The sequence below is a fragment of the Magnolia sinica genome, chromosome 2, assembly GCF_029962835.1.
Source record: "Magnolia sinica isolate HGM2019 chromosome 2, MsV1, whole genome shotgun sequence".
Lineage (NCBI taxonomy): Eukaryota > Viridiplantae > Streptophyta > Magnoliopsida > Magnoliales > Magnoliaceae > Magnolia > Magnolia sinica.
Window position 1 is genome coordinate 137,809,191 of NC_080574.1, and position 23,003 is coordinate 137,832,193.

Below are 23,003 nucleotides of genomic sequence, written 5' to 3' on the forward strand. Positions count from 1 at the left end.
AGATTAGGTACAGCACCGGGCCTCAACCAAGACGGTGCGGCCCTTGCCGTGGAACCTACCTTGATGTATGTGTTCTATATCCACGCCGTCCATTCATTTTTCCACGTCATTTTATGGCATTATCCAAAAAATGAAGCAGATCTAAAACTCAGGTGGACAACACCAATGGAAACAGTGGTGATTGAACAACTTACCATTAAAAACCTCCCAAGCCCTACCATAATGTTTATTTGCCATCTAACCTGTTAATAAGGTCACATAAACATGGATGAAGGAATATATATATATATATATAAGCTTGATCCAAAACTTGTGGCCCATTAATACATAATCACCACTGTTTTCTATGGTATAGTCCATCTGAGAACTGGATCTGCTACCTTCAAAGGATGTGAAAAAATGGATGGATATTACATACATCAAGGTGGGCCCCCCAGTCTTGTGTGAGGCCGGGCCGCGCCTAATCCGCTCCCTGAATTGACCCAAATTAGACTGATTGACTATGAAATTTCATCATGTTTTGCACCCAATGACACTGATTATTAATCATGACATTTTGGTGCAACCAACGCCAGCTTAACCAAAAGAGGAAATGACAAAAGATAATGATGTTTCAGAGTAGCCTTTAAAGTTGCAGTTTTGCAAATGCTAAGGAAATTACATTTTGCTAAATTGCAATTCAATTTGATAGTGCATCCAAACACACCATCAATTAGCCAATAATTATAAGGGTTCAGAGTTTCAACTCCATTCACTTCAGATGCCAAATGAGAAGTGCTATCCATGCACCAACAAAAATCTTTTCCTCTAATATCACAGCTCGAGGTTTGCTTGAATGCATCCCAATGTATTACAATATGATATGTTGGGGCTTTGTTGGAATTGGGTTCTTTTCAATAACTCAAAACCGTTTGCATGTCTAAATAATTCAACCCTTTGATTTCAAAAGGTTATGGGGACCTTCCATTTTCAAAGGGCCTAATTTCAAATCTTTAAAATAATTCATTTCAAAGATTTTATTTGTTGCCTCTCTATCAAACAATGTGAGATTCAACGTATCGTCGGGATGCATTCAAGCAAACATTTTCCAGCTTTTAGGACAACTACAGCCACCAGTGTTTTAGAAGCCAGACCTGACCACTGGTCTGTCTGCAACCTGAGCTTGCTGGTTTGGCCAGATTCAAACGGTTCAAACCGTCTGAACAAGATCGATCCGAAATGGCAGTTGGAGGTTCCCGCCGATGGTTTTAACAACAAATATCATCTTATAATTCAAGTACTGGAGCAATTTATATGGGGAGAGATTGATGAGGCAATTCACAGCACATATGCAGGATCCATGACCGCCATGAAATTTCCCTGGTTCAAAAGTCAAGGTCCACATCAGGTAGGCCACATTCAGGTGATGAATATTGACCATTGGTCATCTCATCTCTAACAGTCCGTTTTTCTCATGCACCTAATCCCACCAGAGAAATCAACAAAGCCTGATTTTTACTCCTCGGCCGCTCCTGATAAATGGACCCGACCTCACATACATGGCATGCTAGCATGTGGGATCTGAATAATCACTTACAAGCTCTCCTTGCATGAATCACCCAAGGAAAAAAAAAAGATTTCATCATAAAGTAGGGAATTAAGAAAGAATTCAATGGCACTAGCTATCAAGGTTTTAGGACTCGGACCAGCCCCGCCCAACTCGGCTGAGTCAACTTGGACTCGGTTGGACCCAGTCCTGTTGAACACCACAAGTAAGAATTGAGAATAGGGGTGACTCAACCAAATCACTCCCAACTCAACTGAGTCCAATCAACTCAGGACCAAACAAGTCTGTCTGGGTCGCCAAATCTTGAAAACAGGCTTACTAAAAAATAAAATAAAATAAAAAAGAAGAAGAAGAAGAAGAAGCTTGAAAATTGCAAGGAATTTACTCAATTGCAAAATCTTACAAATCCAGCTTGTAATCAGATTCAAAATCCAAAATAGAACAAAAACGTTTTCCCATTTTATTTTGGAAAAGGAGAAAAAAAGTCAATCCAAACACACCACATCCAGTAACTTCTTAGTTGCCTGACTCACCTCCACATTCTCCATCTTCAACCGGTGGCGCATTGATGCACTAGATCTACCAGCAGATGCGTAAGTCCGTATCAACGGTTCAAATGCCTCTACCCCAACGTCGCATTCAGCCTTATTAAGAATCGCAAGGAACTCCTCGGCACCATCAACGTCCTTTCCTCGCTCAAAATGGCCCATCACCGCCTGAACAACCTCGGTTGGTGGGGCCCACTTCCCCCCATCCCCTCTCCCTGTCGATATTGCATTAGAGATGCACTCTACTGCCAATTTCACCTCCCCTTTCTTCAAATGATAATCCATGAAAACCTCCCACGTTTTGACATTGGGCTTCGCTCCTTGCCTCTGTGCACCCTCCTTGATCAGTTCTGCCTCTTCTAGCTGGCCTGCTTTCAAATACGTTCCGATCATAACATTTGCGACCCGGATGTCATAATTTGAGCACATAGCTTCCCATTCTCGGAAACATTTCTCCGCACCTGGTAAATCATTCAAACTCACCAACACCTGAACCATATTCAAATAGCTCACATTCGCCATCTTCGGAATCGCCAGCTTCAAAGACCGCCAGACTCTATAAACTTCAACTAGATTCCCTGTCCGACCATACAACGTTATCAGAAACTGGTATGCCATGAGATCGCGGCTGACATTCCTCTTCTCCAGCTCTTTAAGGGCCACTTCTGCCTTCTCAAACATGCCTGCATCGACGTAAATTGATGCTAGATTACTGTACGTCGTCCAATCTCCCACAACCCGCCCATCCCTCTTCATTTCATCGATGACTCGCTCCACCCCGGCAATGTCGTTGACTGCAGCGAGGCCCCTCATCCAGACGTTGTATGTGTAGCAATCCGGCATGACATTGTCAGCCTTCATTTCCTGTATGACAGCCGGGATCTTCTCAGGCTGGTTGGTTTTGGTGTAGAGGGTCATCAAGCTGTTGTAGGCCATGGAGGTTGAAGAGAACCTCAATTCCTTCATCTTCTCCATGAGGGCTTCTGCCTTTTCGGTCATTAGCTCCTTGCAATAGCAGTTGAGGAGCGCTCCGTAAGGTAGGTGGTTCTTCGCTGGCTCAGGGAGTTCCATGAAGTACTTTTCAGCGGCAGGGATGCCCCTGGCTTTGGCAACAAGATCGAGATGGATTGCATGGTCACTCGGCGTCGGGTTCATGCCCCTTCGGGCCATTGTTTCCGAGAGCTGCAGCAAGAAAAATCATGTCAAAAAAAGAAGAAGAGACAGTTCTTGTGAGGAACCTCCATTAGCGATTCATCCCATAATAAAGTAGATGAGAGCATAGTTCTAAAACTTGGTCACTTGTCTCAAAACTCAGCCAAATTTTTTTATCATGTCATCTTTATTTAAACTGAACTTTCTTATCATGTCATCTTTATTTAAACTGAACTTTCGCAATTCAAATCACTTGTCCATCCAAATGCTGCCTTATAGCAATAAACCACATCAGGATGTTAACAGTTCAGTTGTGTTTCATCTGCAGGGAATGGTCTCGCCTTAAAGGGGTGGGGACACCCTGTGATCATCTAAAAAAAAAAAACAGTTCAATTGTGTTTGATTTATTGACTTGTAATGTGCTGATGACGATTCAAGAAAGCAGGACCAGGAGCTGGCCATCAATATATTGATGCAGCTGGCTGCCTGTGCGGGTTGATCATTCTTCACATGCCTCCCATACCACAGCTAAAACTCTTCGACAACAAAATTTCGGCAGACACCAATGAAAATGCAATCCTCTGGTGTCTGCTTCTCATTCTATTATCTTCTATTTCATGGTTTGAAAACCTGAGAATTCAACTCAAAAGGTAAATAGGCTCAACTTGACTTGAAGGCTCAGCCAAAAAACTCGACTTGAAAGCCAATGCCCAATAATTAGTATTATAAAATGCATTATTAACTTTAAAGAAAAAACTAGAAAAATCTTGGAAGAAAAAAGACTTTATTCGACTTAATCCGAACTGGTTGAGTTTTAAGATTCGAATTCAGAAAGAGAGATGCGAGTGAGTTTTTCATTGATTTGACTCGAAATCCAATCTTAGTCTAGTCAATGGATTGGGTTTCGAGTTAAACTGGAAAAGTTCAAAAACTATACTAGATTTATTCTGAGGTGGGGTGCACCTCAAAGAGAAGTAAAAGTGTAAAAGCCAAAGAACTAAAGCAAAATATATGAATCCAAAATGAAACGAAACAAGTGCAAGGCCCTGCGCATCAAGATGTACCACAACAAGAGAGGTGGCATGACGTTCTTTCAAAGATAAGTAGGAAGAATAGTGCAAGTGCTCCCAGACAATTTGAAGACAACCTTAAGCTAGATCTGCTTCATGCCCAGGGTCATGCAAAAAGATAGCAAAGCAATGTCTGAACCAGCTACTCAATGTTTGAAGTATCATCGGGAACTGGTCTGTATCACCCGATATATGTTGGAATTGTCCATGAACAATATGGCTGCATCAGCCAGTATCAGTCCGAAACAGCCCAATACAGGGCAATAAGGAGCCATATCAGTGTGAATAATATGATACACGATATACGGATCTTAAACCTTGCAGCTACTGGGCCTATCAATTTCTGCACTAGATTCATTGAAGTTAAGCCTCCTAACCTATGAGAGGGGAGGAATACAATGGTCTGAAAACCACTCCCTCCAGAAAACAATCCACAACCGCTCCCATTTCCAACAAGAAAGAAAACAATGAATTGAGAAATCCAATACCATGTCACCAAGCGTAACTAACAAGAAAAATCTGGGATCGTGTTGCTTTATGAATGCGAGAGGAGTTCAGAAGTAAGAAAATGAAAGACAAATGTGCACTCCTCAAATACATCCTTGCTGCTAACACCATTATACCATGCACAGAAGGATACAGAACATGGACACAGGAAGCAGGAATGCAATTCCACTTTTCCAAATTCAGTAATCAGGACGAGTACTCAGATAAGGTTATCCTATCTGATACACCGACTTCAAGGGAATGGTGCATAAAATGCACGTATCCATTTGAAGAGCAACATCAATATCAGTACCTTATAGTGCCATTATTTCAAACTAGAAGGGCATCGCACATGCATTAGAGTAGGGGAGAGACAAAAAAGGAGAGAGAGAGAGAGAGAGAGAGAGAGAGAGAGAGAGAGAGGCAGGGGGAAAAGGTGTGGCTACACGCAGAAAGAGAGAAGAGTGGACAACTCATACCTACTTTTTCTGATTATGTGGCCCACTCAAGTTTTAAATTTGCCTGGATTTTGTGTTGGCATCGTAACATATGCCAGTGCAACAGATTATTTTTTTGTTTGAGGTAACAGTAACTTTATTAGAAAAGAAAGGGAAAACAAAAACAAAAAGGGGAAGCTAATCCGCTGAGGTAGCAGACCAACTAAGAACCCAAAAAAGACAAATTACAATCCTTTAGCTTTTCAACGGAAGAAGCCCATTCTGCTATGAAATGAATCACCCTTTGCACGATACACTCGACTGTGTTAGAAGTGCCATTAAAACATATTCTGTTCCTTTCTTCCCACACGGCCCACCAAACTGCCAGGAGAGACATTCTCCAAAGCTTGGATCTTTGCTTTCCACACCTCGAGCAGTACCAGGCCTGTAGAAGATTGCGGCCTGAATCTGGAAAAGTCCAGGACATCTGAAAGCGAGATAGGATATGAGTCCAGATCTTATTTGTAAATGTACAGTGAATAAAAAGATGATCCACCGTTTCTTCATCTGCCATACAGCACAAACAGATATTTGTGATGCACATTCCCCTTTTTCTCAAGTTATCCACTATGAGGACCTTGTTCTTGCCCACCAACCAGCCAAAAGCCGCTATCTTGGGGGGAATGTGAAATTTCCAAACATGGGGAGACAATGCCTCTTCCACTGATGGGGGATAGCTGGAAAGGGAACTGTAAAGGGACTTAACCGAGAATTGTCCTGATTTGTCAGGATGCCAAAAGAGCCTATCAGCGCTACGTTGATCCAGTTTACTGCTTTGGATGTGATTTAGAAGCACTACGTATTCTTCGATCACCCTATCTCGAAGATTTCTTCCACACCCCGGGTTCCACACCACTACTCCCCCAATAACTGAGTAGCAAATGTCCACTAAGATGGCCTTATCAGCATCAGGGGCAAGGCTATAGATATGTGGAAATGCAACTCTAAGGGCTTCATCTCCCACCCAGATGTCGTCCCAGAACCGGGTGCGTTTTCCATTCCCAATTGCAATGCGAGTACCTTTAAGAACCTCCTTTTTAATAGATAGAATTCCTTTCCAAAGAGCCGAAGCTTTGCAATTAGAAGAGTCCTTTGTCCACAGCCCCCCTCTGAATAGCCATACTTGTTTTTTACTAGATTATTCCAAAGAGAGCCGCTTTCGGTCCCAAGTCTCCACATCCATTTGCCTAAGAGAGCCCGATTCATGGTTTTGAGGTCTTTTATACCTGCCCCTCCTTGTTCTTTTGCTTACAAACATCCTTCCAACTAACCAGATGAAATTTTCTCTTGTCTTCCTTCCCATGCCACAGGAAATCCCATCTAAGTCTTTATAGATTTGCCAGGATTGACGTCGGACATTTGAAAAGAGACATGAAATTGAGAGGAAGATTCGACAATGCTGCCTTGATAAGGGATAACCGGCCGCCCAAAGATAGGTATCTACATTTTCATCTAGCAAGATATGCCCCAAATCTGTTGATAACCTTATCCCATAGGAACTTTGGGGGCTTTCCTATGCACAAAGGGAGACCCACAAAGGTGGTTGGTAGGCGGCCTGCCGAGCACCGAAAGAAATCTACATAATTATTTATCTCTTCTTCCTCCATGTTTACCCCAAACAACTTTGACTTGGCCATGTTAACTCTCTAAACCCAAAACTGCTTCAAAGCACCTAATGATAGTCCGCGGGTTACTCACTTTGGCCTGATCTGCTTCACAGAACAAAAGGGTGTCATCCACAAACTGAATGTGAGATATCGGGCTAGCCATCCCTTCCACTCTCAGCCCACTAAAAATGCCTTCTGCCTGACCCTTACTCAGCATTCTAGAAAAAGCCTCCCCTACTAGTAGGAAGAGGAAAGGGGATAGGGGGTCACCTTGACGCAATCCCGTAGAGCTTTTGAAAAAACCTTTTGAGGATCCATTAATTAGAAGAGAAAAGAACACCGATCCCACACATTCCCCTATCCATCTATCTCAAAAACCCATCTGAAAAAGCATATACTGAAGAAAACCCCAGCCTACGTGATCGTATGCCTTTTCAATGTCCAGCTTACATAGAATACCCTTAGAATTGGATCTGTGACTGGAATCCAAGCATTCAAGAGCAATAAGGGCATTGTCCACTATTTGTCGTCCGGGAATAAAAGCACTTTGATTTTCAGAAATGACAGCACCGATCACCCCTTTTAAACGTAGATGCCAAACCTTGGCCAGAATTTTATATGGACCTCCAAGTAAACTGATCGGCCGAAAATCCTTCAAAGAGTTCACACCCAGGATCTTTGGGATGAGCGCAACAAAAGATGCCCCAAGATATTTTGAGAGTCGCCCTCTATCGTGGAATTTGTTTACAAAAACCATAATATCCCCTTTTAACATATCCCAGAATGTTTTGGAAAAAGAGAATTGGGAAACCATCTGGCCCAGGGGCCTTGCCCCCTCCCAAAGCATCCACCGCCCCTTTCACCTCGATAAGCGTGAAAGGGGATTCAATTGCACATGCATCTTCTTTGGACAACTTCTCTATGTGAAGATGATCCAGCTTTGGTCTCTCCCAGTCTTCTCCCTAAGCAAATTGTTGAAATATCGAACAACCTCTTCCGAAATTCTGTCCTTATCTTCTAATCGAACCCCATCAACCACTATGCTGCTGATTTTGTTGACTCTGGCACGCGCACTTGTTACACAATGGAAAATTTTAGTATTTTTATCTCCTTCTCTAATCTAGATTGGAATTAGTTTCCTCTTCTCTTTTGCGAAGCTCTTGCATTTTCCATCTCTTGAGCTTTTCTTTCAAAAGTCTCAATTTGTTGCAAAGCTTGAATCCAGCATAGCCTTCCACTCTGAAGCCTACCCACCAGTCTATTATCTTCTGATGAAATCCTTCTATCTTCAGCCAAGATATTTCGAACCTGAATGGTTTAGGACCCTAGTTCTGGTTGTCAACTGCAAGAATGAGGGGGCTATGATCCGACGCAGGATTCGGAAGGGTGGATTGCGAGACAAGCGGAAACATTTCCAACCAGTCAGACGATACCAGAAATTTGTCCAACCTCCACATGATTGGATTTTCCCTCCCATTAGACTAGGTGAATCTCGCACCAAGCAGGGGAAGGTCAACCGGTTCCTGGTCTTCGATCCATGGCGAGAAACGACACATACCAGCAGTAGCCCTGCCTCCTTGGGACCTTTCGTATGCATGACGCATGATGTTGTAATCTCCACCTATACACCATAGCCCACTAAATCTCTGTCTGGAAATATCCAGTTCCTCCCAAAACTCGAATATGCTGGCTTCCTGATTGGGGCCATGAATTGAAGTAATAAGACGAGAAATCAGTTGAGATCTCTTTCAGGATAACCGAAACTGAGAAAGCGCCACTCCAGCTATCTACTAGAGACCAGAAAGAGGACTTCCACGCCACTAGAATACCACCTGATAGACCCATGGCATCTGGAGCGACCCACCTAACATCTTTTACACTCCAAAGAGTGCCCATCAGCTTCTCGTTGAAGTTTTGCACCTTGGTTTCCTAAAGACATATCACCTCTGCTTTACTTCTACCACAGATATCCTTAATCAATCATCTCTTCTGCTTTGATCCCGCACCTCTGATATTCCAGGTTAAGACTTTTATTTAGGAACTAAGCTCCCCCGTAGGACATGAGTCTCGCCTGTACAATTGATCCGAGTGATAGAAGAGGGGCTAAGTATGAGACTTTGAAGTTTCTTGTTGCTTTTGGACCTTAAGGGTGGTTTCCTAGGAGTTCTTGTCCGTTGCAACGGTCGGCCGCGTTCCTCGATGCAATGGAACAAAACTAAATAATCTTCTGGGTGATCGCCGAAAGAAACTCCTATGGATCTACCTAGGGGTGCACACGGTTCGGTTCGGTTCGGTTCTGAGGTGAAACCGGAACCGAACCATTCCTTACAGTTCTAGGATTTTCGGAACCGGAATCAGACCGTGAAAACCGATTCGGTTCCACGGCTCTGGGCTTTTTATAATCCAGCCTAATTGCATGTTCTATTTTATAATTTAGCCCATGTCCATTCGCGTTGTGATCCATTTGATGAATGGTTTAGATATTGTATATGGTGTGAAAAAATATATTTATGAAAACAATCAAAAGGTGCATTGAAAACCATAAATCATGAGTCAAATATATAACCAAAATATATTATAAACTCACGGTTCCACGGTTCGGTTCCACAGATAGAATCCACAGTTCAGATTCAAGGTTTGGATCCACGGTTCGGATCACGGTTCGGTTCGGTTCTACATACCCCCAAACCGGAACCGAACCGAACTAAACGGTTCTTTAATTTTTGGAACCGGAACCGGAACCGATGCACTCTAGAACCGGACCAAACCGGACCGTTTGGTCGGTTCCGGTCCAGTTCCACGGTTCTACCGGTTCGATGTGCACCCCTAGATCTACCAACATGGCCCATAGCATCTCTTATCCATTTCTTCTTTTGAATTGTTTCGATCAACTTAGCCCTTTGATCTGCTTTATTCCTTCGCTCCCTGAGATCGCCTCCCTTATCTTCTGATGGTCTGCCCACCCTAACCTACAAGGGTTCCGCTTCTATAACTCCTTTACCCATCAAAGTATCCCATATCGGTATCGGTTGGCGTAACGGTGCTCTCCGATACCGAAACCGATACGGGGGTGTAACGGCGATACGGGGGCGTAACGGTGCAATTTTTTTCCAAAAAAATTTGAAAAAATATGGATTAAATCCAGAATATTCTAAGCATTCCAAATATGCATTCATTTATAAATTGGAACATGTTTATGGTGGTATAACGGTCTACTCTTTGGTGAGAAGTTGTATCGGACTGTCTAATGAATTTATGAACTAGATAACTTGAATTTGACTACAAAATTCATATATTTAATTTTCTAAATATATAATTTATATACTTAACAATTTGATATCATTTCTCCCAATAATTCTTTAAAAAAATGAAATTAAATTTATGTAGATGGCGTTGCCAATTTGGGGCTAACTTGGAGGACCAATACATGCCCCAAATCAGCCTCAAATTCATGCAATTTATTGGCATTATCCCACTTATGAATTGGTGGACATTTATTGGATAATGAATCATGAAAAAAATCAAAAGGGCCTATTTTAAAAAATAAGCATTCACAAATTAACAATTATAACTATTCAAACAATTTGATTTTAGCATTGTGAGTTAGCAACTATAGTTCATAATTTAATTGGTAAATTTTAAGTTAATACATGTCTCGTATACAATTTTTTAAGGGCCCGAATTAGGCGGGACTCGGATTGTGAAGTGTAGCACACGAGTGTCAAAAAATTTTGGGCCCCACCGTGATGAATGTGTTATATCAACATCATCCATCCATTTTGCCAAATAATTTTAGGGCATGAGCCCAAAAATGAGGTAGATCCAAAGCTCAGGTGGACCGCACCATAAGAAACAACAATAATTAAACGTCCACCATTAAAAATTTATTGGGGGCTACAAAAGTTTTAGATCAAGCTGACATGTGTGTTTTCCCTTCATCCACGTCAATGTGACCCAATTAACAAGTTAGATGGAAAATAAACATTATAGCGGACCGTGTAACAAAACAGTGCACGTGCACTATTCAGCGTGCACCGCAGAACACAAAAATAAAAATAAAAAATAAAAAGAAAAAAAGAGTGCGTCCATTCCGTTTTCGATGCTGGAAATGAAAAAGAAGAGGAAGAGAGAGAGAGAGAGAGAGAGAGAGAGAGAGAGAGATAGAGAGAGAAGAAGAAGAAGAAGAAGCGCCGCAGCAGGGCCGCAGCTCATACACGTAGTCCATTCCATTTTCGATGCCGAAAATGAAAAAGAAGAGAGAGAGGGAAACCGAAAAGAAAAGAGGGAAAGAAGAGGGAGGGAGGGAGAGAGAGAGAGAGAGAGAGAGAGAGAGAGAGAGAGAGAAGAAGAAGAAGAAGAAGAAGAAAAGAATGAAAATGTATGTTTTTTTTCCTTTTTTTTTTTTTCCTTTTTGCCCGTAACAGCCGTTTTTTTTTTTTTTTTAAGATAACTGCAAATTTATTGAAAAGAGAAAAGCAAAACAAGAAAGAAAAGAAACAAACAAAGGAGCAGACTGCTAAGCTAGCAGCAAGCTCCTAACCACCTAGAAACGACAAATCAACCCCTTTTAAAGCATTCACATTGATAGCCCATTTGATCACCCATTTTTTAGCCTTTGCCCCAACTGCCCTAGCTAAGGAAGATCGATCATTAAAACACCTTTCATTCCTTTCCACACAGACTGCCCACCAGATGGCAAGGATAGCCATATGCCAGATTATTGTATTAGATTTTCCAAGCTTAAACCCATGCCAATCAGACAACATCTTCACAACTGATTCAGGAGCACACCAACTGACTGAAAACTAATGACAAAAATCATTGAGAATAGCGGTGATGAAGGGGCAGTGAACAAGTAAATGATTAACTGATTCGGCTTGGCGCATACAACATAAGCAAATATTGATGAGCTACATGCCTCTCTTCATTAGATTGTCTATAGTTAAAATTCTACTTCGAATCGCCAGCCACCCAAAGCAGAGATACTTAGGACGAGGGCAAATATTTGCCCGTAACAGCCGTTACGGCGACAAAATCGGGGGGGTGCTCGTTTCGACCCCGTTTCGAGTAACGGATATGAAACACCCTGCCCATACCTTCCTGGAAGAGACCTGTTAGGACCTGTTCTGACATAGGATTTGTAGGTGACGAAGGTTAAGACGACGAGGATTTGGGCAAAACCATGTTCTCGGATGTCCGGGAGAGGAAGTCGATCGCAGAGTCGGAGCAGTCATCTCCCTCTAGCAATAGAGGAAAAGAATTGCCTTCGATCGAAGGAAAACATGAGTCCAGATGGTTAGATAACTGAAAATTATTAGCACGTGAGGGCCTACCTAACACGAGCGGGGATGACTTCCATATCGACCATAGATCGAGAGGGCGGTGATGATCTCTCACCCGACTCTCACCCATCTCGAGGAGGGACGAGGGTTCCAAACCTGAAAGGATCGAAACTAAACGACAATTAGAATTAGGATCCGAGCTAAAAGAAAGGTTTGGGTGCAGCGCTGGCTGGCTCGGGTGCTTTGGAGCCTCCACTACATGTCTGATAGGAACGTCCGAAGCAGGATGACGATCCCAAGCCTCCCGTTCGAGATCGTCATAGGCCCCGAGGCTGCCATCTATATGAGTCTCCTCAACTCTCACGCCAGAAGCCTGCTCCGATGTTACAGGGCTATAACTCCTCAGCAGGCACTCGGTCAACATGGGCATCGTGCCCGAACGCGTGTTCATCTAGACACGTGTCTTTCGATCCTAAGACGATCTATCATCATCCCTACAAACTCCCGCTGGAGCTTGACATGTAACTCTAATATGGAATGGTGCTCCGGGAGAGAATGAAGATGGTGCTCCCTCGACCATCTCCATGGCTTCCCCAAGACTCGCAGGAGAGGGCGAGGGGTCCTTAATCCTCCAAAGGTCTCCCCATCAAGGGATACGGTCGTCTTTTGCCTCCCTTTGGACCGGCAAATAGATCTTCCTATCATCGACCATAACCTAGATAAAAGGGGGGATTGACTCGCCCTTCCTCCGCCTGACCATGGCCCTAATCACTCCCATCTCCTCCCCTGTCTTTGTTTTTGAATCTATTTCTATCAACTGGCCCACTCGAGAGATTGTTACTTGGAAGAAGTCGTCATTCCATGGTTCCAGAGGTACCGACCAAATCAGTATCCACACATCTTCCATCCCAAATTGTGAGAACTCATCCCACCTCTGAATCGTGGCGATTGGTCTGCCTTTGTGGATTGTTGCCGCCATGATCATAATATCGAGATTCGCCCCTGGTCTCGATTCTATCCATAGTTCATTGAATCCGATAGGTTTTATATTGTAGGTCTCCGGCGGGAATCTATAGCATTCATCCAGCCAGCTCCTAACTTGAGCGATCGATGCTCCTAGAATGGTGGTTGCGACCACCAACTCCTGAAGAGATTGTTTTGAGTGGATGTGACATAATCATCACAGCGGGCCCCACAGAGCCTTTGTCGTATAGGTTCTCCAATCTATGTCGTCCGTGCGGGCAACAGGCGAAGGAAACGAGACATGGAACAAGCTAATTGCAGTTGCATGAAAGAAATGAAATGACAAAGATGAACACATCATATTTACCTTTTAAAATCAAAAGTTTATGCTCCTCCCTAGGACTAATTTCAGGGGGTAAAATTGACCAAAAGCTACCTGCATTATATAGTAGAGATGTATTTTCAAATCAGATCTTTGCACCATCAAAATCAGTAAGTCAATTCCATATCCTTGGTGAGGCAAACTCTGTTCACAATAGTAGCAAACCTTTTCTCTAGCTTTTCTTCATCACTTTTTAATGTTTTTTTCTCACCCATTGGGAATGTGCCACATTTTTTTCGAATGGTGGAATTTGCCACAATTTTGAAAATTGTGGTAACAAATCCACTGCCACATACATCATATCAATATATCTTTCCAAAATTGTGGGGGTCATTACAGATGGAGCATAGCCCAAAACCCCACCCTCACTGATTGGACAATCTTAAAGAGGCAATATTCAATCCTCCATTTCTAAGCCAATAGTCAAAGGGATAGGGTTGTCCAATTGCGAAGTATCTCGGAAGTCATAAGTCATGGCCACTCGACCCCACTAAAAAGAGAATTTAGTGAAATCCGTGACTTCAAGAGAAATCCTATCGTTCTACTATGAACTGTGCACTTCAAGGATAACCAACAGATATGCGCACAATAATCAGCAGCATTGATCAGATTGGACATCATTTGGCTAGCCCATGCCAAAAATCAAGGGCATTGCTCTAAAGGGATGTAATTTGGTTTTTTTAGGTGAGTAATCTTCTCGCTATCTCAGCGGGTTGATTCTCCCTGTTTTTGTAATCTGTTTCTCATCAATATAGAAATCATTATCTTTCAAAAAAAATAAACAATTTGATACATCTATTTGTTAGTGCCAATCCATTTAGTGCCAATCATGGATTGCTTAAATTCCAAAGAATGATTTTTATCAGGCGATCATAGCCATCCGATCCATGGCTTGGAAAAGGGACGGATATATAAAATAAGACCATATCAAGAATGATCAGCCATACGATTTTATTTTATATCTGAAGTAGCCCACGAAATGTGTTATGGACTTAGCAGACGGTTCAGATCGATCGATTGGACTGCCGAAGTGCACCAATGCAACTAGGATCACTGTAACTTACAGTGCTCAGAGAGAGCTGGAGCTGGAGCTGGAGCCGGATGTTTGTGCATCTCCGTTCAAGCTTTCAGCTCTTACAAGTGGGACCATATTCAGCAATCGAACCGTCGATCATAACGGTTAGAATTCCTTTCAATAGTCTATAGCAGCTAGGACCGTCCAATCTAAGCGATCTTTTCCTGCATGGGCCATCCATGGTGAGTCCCACCGTATCAACGGTTTAGATTACCGATCAATGGCCCCATTTGTACAGAATCTTGTATCTATTACCTTCAATGCTGTGGAAAATCGCTTGTGCTGCCGAAGCTTCCGTACAGAGACTCCGACCTCCCATTTCTGGGCTTTTTTGGGGCCTTTGAGGAAGCGATTCAGCTCCCTTCGAACAATCTCTTCCGTACTCCCCTCTTTGAAGAGCGTCTTGTGCAGCGGCTCTTCCAAATACTTCTTTGATCGTCTCAGCAGCGGTTGCGAAGAGCGGGAAACCGGAGTGGTTAACTGCGCCATCCTCCTCCCTGTCTTCCCGACTAGGGCATCTTTTGCTAGAGCGCGCTGCGTTTGGAATGTATTTTTAGCGGATTGGCTACTCCCTGCCACCAGCCAATGGCTAGTGGTCGGTGCTCTGTGGGCCCATCATGATGTATGTATTTCATCCATGCCGTCCATCTATTTTTTAGATCATTTTATTATATAATGGCAAAAATGAGGCATATCCTACTCTCAAGTGGATCACATTACAGGAAACAGTATTGAATGAACGTAGACCATTAAAAACTTTTTGGGGGCCCAAGCTGATCTTTGTTTTTTCCCTTCAACTGGGTCCCTATGACCTAATAAACAGATTGGATGTCAAATAAACAGTACATTGGGCCTGAGAAGGATTTTAATGGTGGATGTCCAATCACTATTGTTTTCATGTGGTGTGCTCCACCTGAGAGTTATATACCTCTCATTTTCTATATAAACCTTAAAATGATCTTTAAAAACGGATGACCGGAGTGAATGAAACACACACATCATGGTGGGGCCCACGTAGCGCCGACCACCTGCCACCCGGCTGGCGGCAAGGGGAGTGACTGTGGGGCCCACCTTGATGTGCATTGTGTATCCACGCAGTCCATCCATTTTTTACAGCTCATTTTAAGGAATTAGCCCGAAAATGAAGCAGATCCAAACATCTAATGGACCACACCATAGGGAATAATGGTAATTGAATGCCCACCATTAAAAACTTCTTGTGGGCCACTAAAGTTTTGGATCAAGATGACATTTGTGTTTTATCGTCATTAAGGTATGTGTGACCTTATTGGCAGGTTCGAAGGCAAATAAACATTAATGTGGACGTTACGAAGTTTCTAACGGTGGTTGTTTGCTTACCCCATTGTTTCCTGTGAAGTGGTCCACCTTATATTTATATTTGCTTCATTTTTGGGCTCATGCCCTTAAATGATCTGAAAAAAAATGGATAGAGGGCGCGGATATGTGACAAGTGGTCCCATAAAGGTCCACATGATTTTTTTATTTGACGGGTGGAACCCTGATGGTGGATGACCCACGCCCAAGGTGAGCCCGGCATGATGGGCAACCCACATTGAAAGTGGGGCCTACGTGATCGGCAGTCCACATAAAAAAGTGAGCTGTGCATGATGGGCAATTAATAATGGTGGGCCGTAAATGATGGATAATCCATATCAAGATAGGCTCCACATGATAGACAGTCTTCATCAAGGTAGGCCCCACATGATGGATAGTCCACATCAAAGGCTAGCCCTAATGATGAGTAGCTCATATCTAAGGTAGGCCCTCAATGATGGATGGCCAACATCAAAGGTGGGGCCCACATGGGATGGTCCACATCAAAGGTATGCTCCACATGATGGTTGGTGGATATTGAAGGTGGATCCCCATTATGGATAACAACATTGACTACGGACCCCATGTGAAGGATGACCAACATCAAAGGTCGGCCCTCCATAATGAATGATGCACATTGATAGTCAGGCCTTGATGATGAGTGGCCCAAATCCAAGGTAGGATTGTGTGATGGACAACCCACGTCAAAGGTGGGGCCCACGCAATGAGTGGTCCACATCAAAGGTTCGGCCCCACATGATGGATGGTGGATGTGAGGGGGACCAAGTAAACCCTAAAGACAATTATTTTTGATGTTGGAAACTACACATGCATTTTTACTTGCTGATTGATAAGTATGTTGATTGCCAAACATACTTATTAGCTAAAGAAGTAGAAACCAATATAATTTACATATGACATAAGTAGCTTATCTGAATTAATCAACTTGCTATCCAAATGCCCCTAGAAGTCAAGAAGATCCAAAACCCACATGGGTCATACCATGTGAAACTATGGGGATTGATTGACTACCATTGAAAACTTTATGGATGCTACGAAAGTCTTGTATTAGGATGATATTTGTGCTTACAAATTGTTTGAGCGATAATAAGTTCACATGGGATATAAATGTCGTCATCGTTGGCTCGAAGAAGGTTTCAATAGTGAATATTCTGTTCTCACTGTTTTCATTTCATGTGGTTCACATCTGTTTTGGCGTTGTCTGGTTTTTAGATTTATATTCTATTGTGGTCTTGCAAAATTGATGGGCGGAGTTAATTTATCATAGGCAACTTTGTGGGCTTTGCATTACTTCGAGACCATTGGAACTTTCAAGACGGGCAATCCGGCTGGCCACACTATGTGCGTGATTGACAAGTCACCGCCATTTTTTAATTGGTGCAAAGGCAACATGAGGATGCAGCCCACTGCCAAGTAAACTTGAAAATGGGGTGGGTGAGCTTATGGCCCGAACTTGTGCTTAGAGAAGCCAGTGAGCTCGTGTGATAAGCCCTAGCCAGGTTGCACTTTGGGTCAAGCTAAGGTGAACCACTTGGTAGGCATCTTATTCTTACTCGACCCACTAGAGCTCGAGATGAGTTGAAGGTAAGAATTACAAATGCATTCATTTGATGAGTCAAGTCTAGCCAAAATGATCCTGACTTAGCTCTCTTCTTTTTTTTTCATGATTGGATTAAATATCATATAAACTAGATTGAAAAGAAAAAACATAACAGCAAATTGCTTGATCATGCGTGCATATGCTACACTAACACGAGCACCCGGACTGAAAAAGCTATACACATTAGTGATATGGCACGTTTCTTAGTGTGCATGACACATTTGTTAGTGTTGCGTGCTTTGAAAACAATGTCCTAATTTTTAGTGTTAATTTAATGATCCTGACTATGGATCAGGGTGACCAACAATCATATGTGGGCATGTTATTAATGGTATAACTAGCATGTTTTGGAACATGCATGCATTAGGGTTGGAGGATAGGAATTCCATTAGTTGTCCTCAGGAACTTGAGATCGGATACATTTGTTACTTATCAAGGGAGGACTAGGTTTCGTAGATCACAGCACCCTGTTACTTCCACCTAATGAATTGTAGGACAAATTTGTGGTTGTTATGGTTCTTATATTGTCATTCCATGCAAGGAAATTAATGACGAATCGATATTAAATATTTTCGCTATTGGGTTTGATGACGAATTGGTGGACCTGTACCCTGCCCTACATAAAAATGTAAGCTCTTCATAGGAATGGGCTCACGATGTTAGACTAGTCGAACACTATCGAAGGGGGGTCAATTCAAGTCTTTAGACGTGACACTCTATCGTGCTGAGAACGCGATTAACTTGTGTCTGAGCTCTAATTTTGACTAATCCTTATACTTAATGATATATTGGGAATTCAAGATCATGATGTAATATGCTTTGACCTAATTCATGAAGTCAATTGCAACGGCTCAAACACGAGTGTTGTTGGGTTCATAGATCGAGATGCAATTGGGGTCTATACGGTATAGCAAAGAATCCATCAGTTTCACGTGGATACTTTTACAGTCAAGATTCAATAGATCGGACCATCCATAAATTGAATATTTTTCCAGTGCTAGTACCAAATGTTTCAAATGGTTTTATGAGTGCTTTCAACAATTGATATTTTGTTTTAGTATTTAAATTATTCTCATCACACTTAATGATAGTTTCGACAATTGAGATGTTGTGATTTGCCACTCTATTTGCATGAAAATTTGGATAGAAGATGATGACCATGTTGAATAGGAGGATCGGGTAAATTTAGGTACATGGGTTGATGAGGTTATAGACTTTAGATATAGTAGAACATGCCAAAGTATACATGGTGCTAAAGCATAATACTGATATCTCTTCCTGAAATATAAATTCCTCATAAATAAAATCACATCCCAGATGAGAGAGGACGTAGAGAAAGATAGAGTCTTTGATATCCAAGCACTCCACATGTGTGAGCCCACTGTGCACTGCCGTTCACGTCTTATAGAGAAAAAAATGCTAGAAGAAAAGATGAGAGAATCATTTCTACCATCCCTTCCCACGTTCGCACATCCACATGTGTGAGCCCACTGTGCACTGCCATAACTCTGATCCAGGACACTGTTAGCGTTCATAATCTCATCCGAGATAGGTCTAGAAATGAAGAAGTTACTTTGAAGATATGACATTAACAATTAAACAATATTTGACAATGGCGATGAAAATATATATCTAGATCTAAACAGCGATCGTTATGGATTAATTAATTAATACGAACTTTTGCACGTGAGAGAGAAGGCAGTTTGTAAGGCATGAAAGGCGAGGGATGAGTGACCATAAAAGTGATTTACTTGATAGTCAAGTGGATTATGACACCTAATATGATATATTAGGATGTTAGTTGTTAAATTTAGACCACTTTCAATGACAAAAGATAGAGGTGGGCATTGAGTCAAGTCGAACTAGTTTGGGTCCAACTCGACTCGATCCAATTTTTCAAGAACCTGACCCGAACTCGATTTGATCCAGGACCGAGTCCAGCAGGGCTGAATTGATCCGATCCGAATCCTTACTGGCTTGACCCAAACCAAGTTCGACTCGGTTTAGGAAACCGAATTGAGTCGGATCGAGTTGAGTATAAGGAGAGAGAGGGAGAGAAAGGAGGAGAGAAAGAAAGAGATGTGGGAAACCGGGAGAGAAAGAAGGGAAAAAAGGAGGAGAGAAGGAAAGAGAGGAGAAAAATCAAGAGAGAAAGAGGGAGAGAAAGGAGGAGAGATGGGTGGGTGCAGCATCTCCTTCGGGTAGAGGAGGGGTTAGGGTTCGTTCGGAATTCAGATCGGATCGGTCCAGATTGACCACGATCCAAACTCAATCCGATGTATGATCAAATTTGAGTGGTCCTACTTGATCCTCACCGATCCAGGCCTTCGGATTGGTTCGGATTGGGTCGGATTCTGCCAGCTCTAACAAAAGCTATCCATACAATGGGTCAAACTTTGGTTGGAGTGCACCCAATGTACCTCCCAGATTGAAGTATCTTGACTATTCGAAGACTATAGAGACCATTCAAATTCAAGAGAAAATGGTTAAATGATCAAAAGGGTAAAATATTTCAACACAAGATTTTATTTTATAAATTTACTATGTTCAAGAAATCTATTATATAAACAGTCAATGTCATTAAAAGATGAGCCTAAATGCTAAGTCCTTACTCATGGCTTAGTGGTAGACTCACAAAAGTTTCAAAACTAAGATTATAGGTTAGAGTACCCACTGTGGTGTGTGTGGGTGTGAGTGAAAAAAAGGAAAAAAGAAAGAAGAAAAAAAAAAAGAGCCTAAATCCAAAGGCTATAGCGAGACACTAGGATACATTTCAGCAAAACTCATTTTTTGTAGCGAGTGTAAACTACGCATAGCTAAGGCTGCATGCATATGGCCTACATTAAAATTTTAAAGCGGGAAAATGCCTACATCCCTATCCTTAGTGGAGCACAGGTGGATTGAATGGGAGTCAGACAGCTTAAGCGGGATTGAAGCGTCAAATCCCACTGCGACCGTACGCCAGCTATTTGGGCGGCAGATGGATAGGAAGGAGAGGGTTTTCGATGGATATTTCGCTGGATTTCCAGAATCCGATGGGATCGTGCCCGTCCTGCGCTGGAATACTTCTCGAGCCCATCCCAGTCTCTCCCCAGTCCAGTGTACGGACTGAGGGATGGGATTGGAGATGGAGCAGTCATGACGGGAGGCGTGGCGCGTGTCCTGGTTTTTACTCGAAATCTTCCTATAAGTAAGTTGCTTGTAGATCGCGATGGCCATTTGCATCCGCCACCGTTCCCATCGCGATCTCACGGATTGTCTGAGGCCTGAGGTAGATCTCCTTCCTTGCTAGCCTATTGAAACGTCATGAAAATGCTTGGACTTGTTCATGCATGTTGTTTTACCACTGTATTTGTTGTCATTTCTGAGAGGCTGAGTAGGGTTTCTTCATGACATTGATATACGCCTGTTATCACAGGGCGATGGCCCTCCCAATTGCATGTGTGTTGTCTGCTTGGATGCCATGCCTTCCGATTTCTGTATTTTAGGGGTGCATGTTGGATTTTACTATCCGACTTCATTTATACTTGGTATATGTACTCTGCATCCGCTTCAATCCTGTCGTTGGAGTATGGCCGTTCGGGTTTTTTGATATTTTCTATAACGGCTTCGATTATTTGGGGTTTTTGGAAAAAAGGGGTTTCTTATGAAAATGGGGCTTTTGGGTTATGTGAAAATTGTTCTTCATTCAGTATATGGGTTTTCTGCGTATTGTTGTTCATGGATTTTATATACTCGTACGAGAATGAAAGGCTTATAAGGTATGTGTCGATTCTCTGGATTGTAAAGGGAGTGGGTTTTTCCGAATATATCTGTAGCTTAGATGATGGTTACTGTTTGCATCCTGTGAAGAGGTATCCACCCTTTGGAAATGGTGCATACCTAGATGACTGCTGTAATGAAATTTGTTTATTGCTGATATATTGGTATGGATTTCCAAATGACTATCTTTGTTTACAACGAGTTTAATAAATTCATTGCTTCATGCATAATACATGGTCATAACAAATTGACTCCATTTAAATGGATGACCATGATCTGATTGCACTGGAAGGAGGAATATATTTGTTGTTCGTCTGTATGTTACTTGGGCATATACCATGGACTTGAAGCTGGCAAGCAATTACTTCATGTTTTCAATGAGATTTCAACCTATACCGTTTGTGGTTGTAGTATGAACCATTGTTAATGCTAATGAATCATGCTATCATCTTGAAATTGTTGGTTTGTTGGCCTCTATGGATCTCTGGGATGGGTTAAGCCATGAAATCTTAGGCATTGCAAATGGAATATCCATTACTTGTACTGCTATTACTTGGATGACAAATATGAAATCTGTTGTTTTCAAATGTAATATCTTTTCATGATGATATTCTGTTCTTTTGGCTAAACATTGTCCAGGACCTGTCAAGGTTGTCAGGTCACTTGGCTTCCAAATACATATGTGCAGTTGGAAACCATCTTTATACTTCAACTACATTGAGTATATATGCCTAACGTTATTAAGCTTTTTGTGAAAATCTCTTGGGACCACTGCAGCATGGTTGCAGTGAATTGAAGGTCACTGATCTCTTCAATTTGTTTTCAGACAGATCTCAGGTATGGTCACTATCATCTATATTTATTTATTGTTTTCAAAGTGTCAGATAACCTACGATTTTCTCAAAACTTGCTTTGATTTTTTTTATTATATTTGTCTCTACTACCTTGCTGAGTTATTTGGGTGATAAATGTGGCTTGGCAACTGGAATCTCCTTCCTAGTAATCTCCTAATTTAGATGCCAGTTTCAAGACCTTTGGTTTGCAAATTGAATCGCTTTATTAGGCTCGGTGCATGGTGGATGACACTTGTGAAATCTTAATCTATGCAAATGGAATCTATTGCATAGTATTGGTTATACTTGGTTGCCAATTCTGTATATCTGTCATTGCAAATGGATTCTCCTTACTAGTCATATCCTTGTTGAATGCAAGTTTTGAAATCTTGGGATTATTACTTCCATCTCCTAATTTATTCAAACCTTGGTGCAACTTGGATGCTACTCGTGAAATCTCTATGGCCGTGCAAATGGAACATCCATTACTTAAAGTGGTCTTACTTGGATGCTAGTTACGAAATCTGTTGTTTTCAAATGGAATCTCTTTTCATAGTCTAAAGAAACTCTCAGTCCGCGCCTGAAGAATCTGTGACTTTTTTTTCTGAAATTTGCAATGCCAATAGAACTCTTATAATGCTACCTCTGCTCACATATCTACATGTGTGTCTATGTACTCCCACATTGGAAGTCTTTTGCTACTTTGGCAGATTATGCTCATCCATTACATGCATGATGCTTCTTTAGACCATGTATACACGAAATAAAAATAATACCATCAAAATAGTACGACACCCACAGATGGATCATATCCTTACAATCATATTCAGCCGCTGATAAATGC

General features: G+C 42.0%; 1 protein-coding gene and 1 long non-coding RNA gene across 2 annotated transcripts; both read right to left on the reverse strand.

Moving 5' to 3' along the window:
- Positions 1-1,904: 1,904 nt before the first annotated feature.
- On the reverse strand, positions 1,905-15,156 carry LOC131237883 (large ribosomal subunit protein mL101 (rPPR4)). The gene is made up of 2 exons (XM_058235932.1): positions 14,864-15,156; positions 1,905-3,276 (listed from the first exon to the last, which is right to left on the reverse strand). The coding sequence occupies exons 1-2, from the start codon at positions 15,095-15,097 to the stop codon at positions 2,032-2,034; spliced, it is 1,479 nt and encodes a 492-aa protein (XP_058091915.1). The 5' UTR covers positions 15,098-15,156; the 3' UTR covers positions 1,905-2,031.
- Positions 5,368-9,897, reverse strand: LOC131237884 (uncharacterized). The gene is made up of 2 exons (XR_009167453.1): positions 9,743-9,897; positions 5,368-9,169 (listed from the first exon to the last, which is right to left on the reverse strand). It is a non-coding gene; the product is annotated as an uncharacterized LOC131237884 (long non-coding RNA).
- Positions 15,157-23,003: the final 7,847 nt, after the last annotated feature.

Excerpts from the sequence above, each read along its gene's own strand:
- LOC131237883 (XM_058235932.1), bottom strand. The coding sequence starts at position 15,097 with ATGGCGCAGTTAACCACTCCGGTTTCCCGCTCTTCGCAACCGCTGCTG. Across the intron at positions 3,277-14,863 it reads GATTTTCCACAGCATTGAAG|CTCTCGGAAACAATGGCCCG; the intron begins GTAATAGATACA and ends TTCTTGCTGCAG.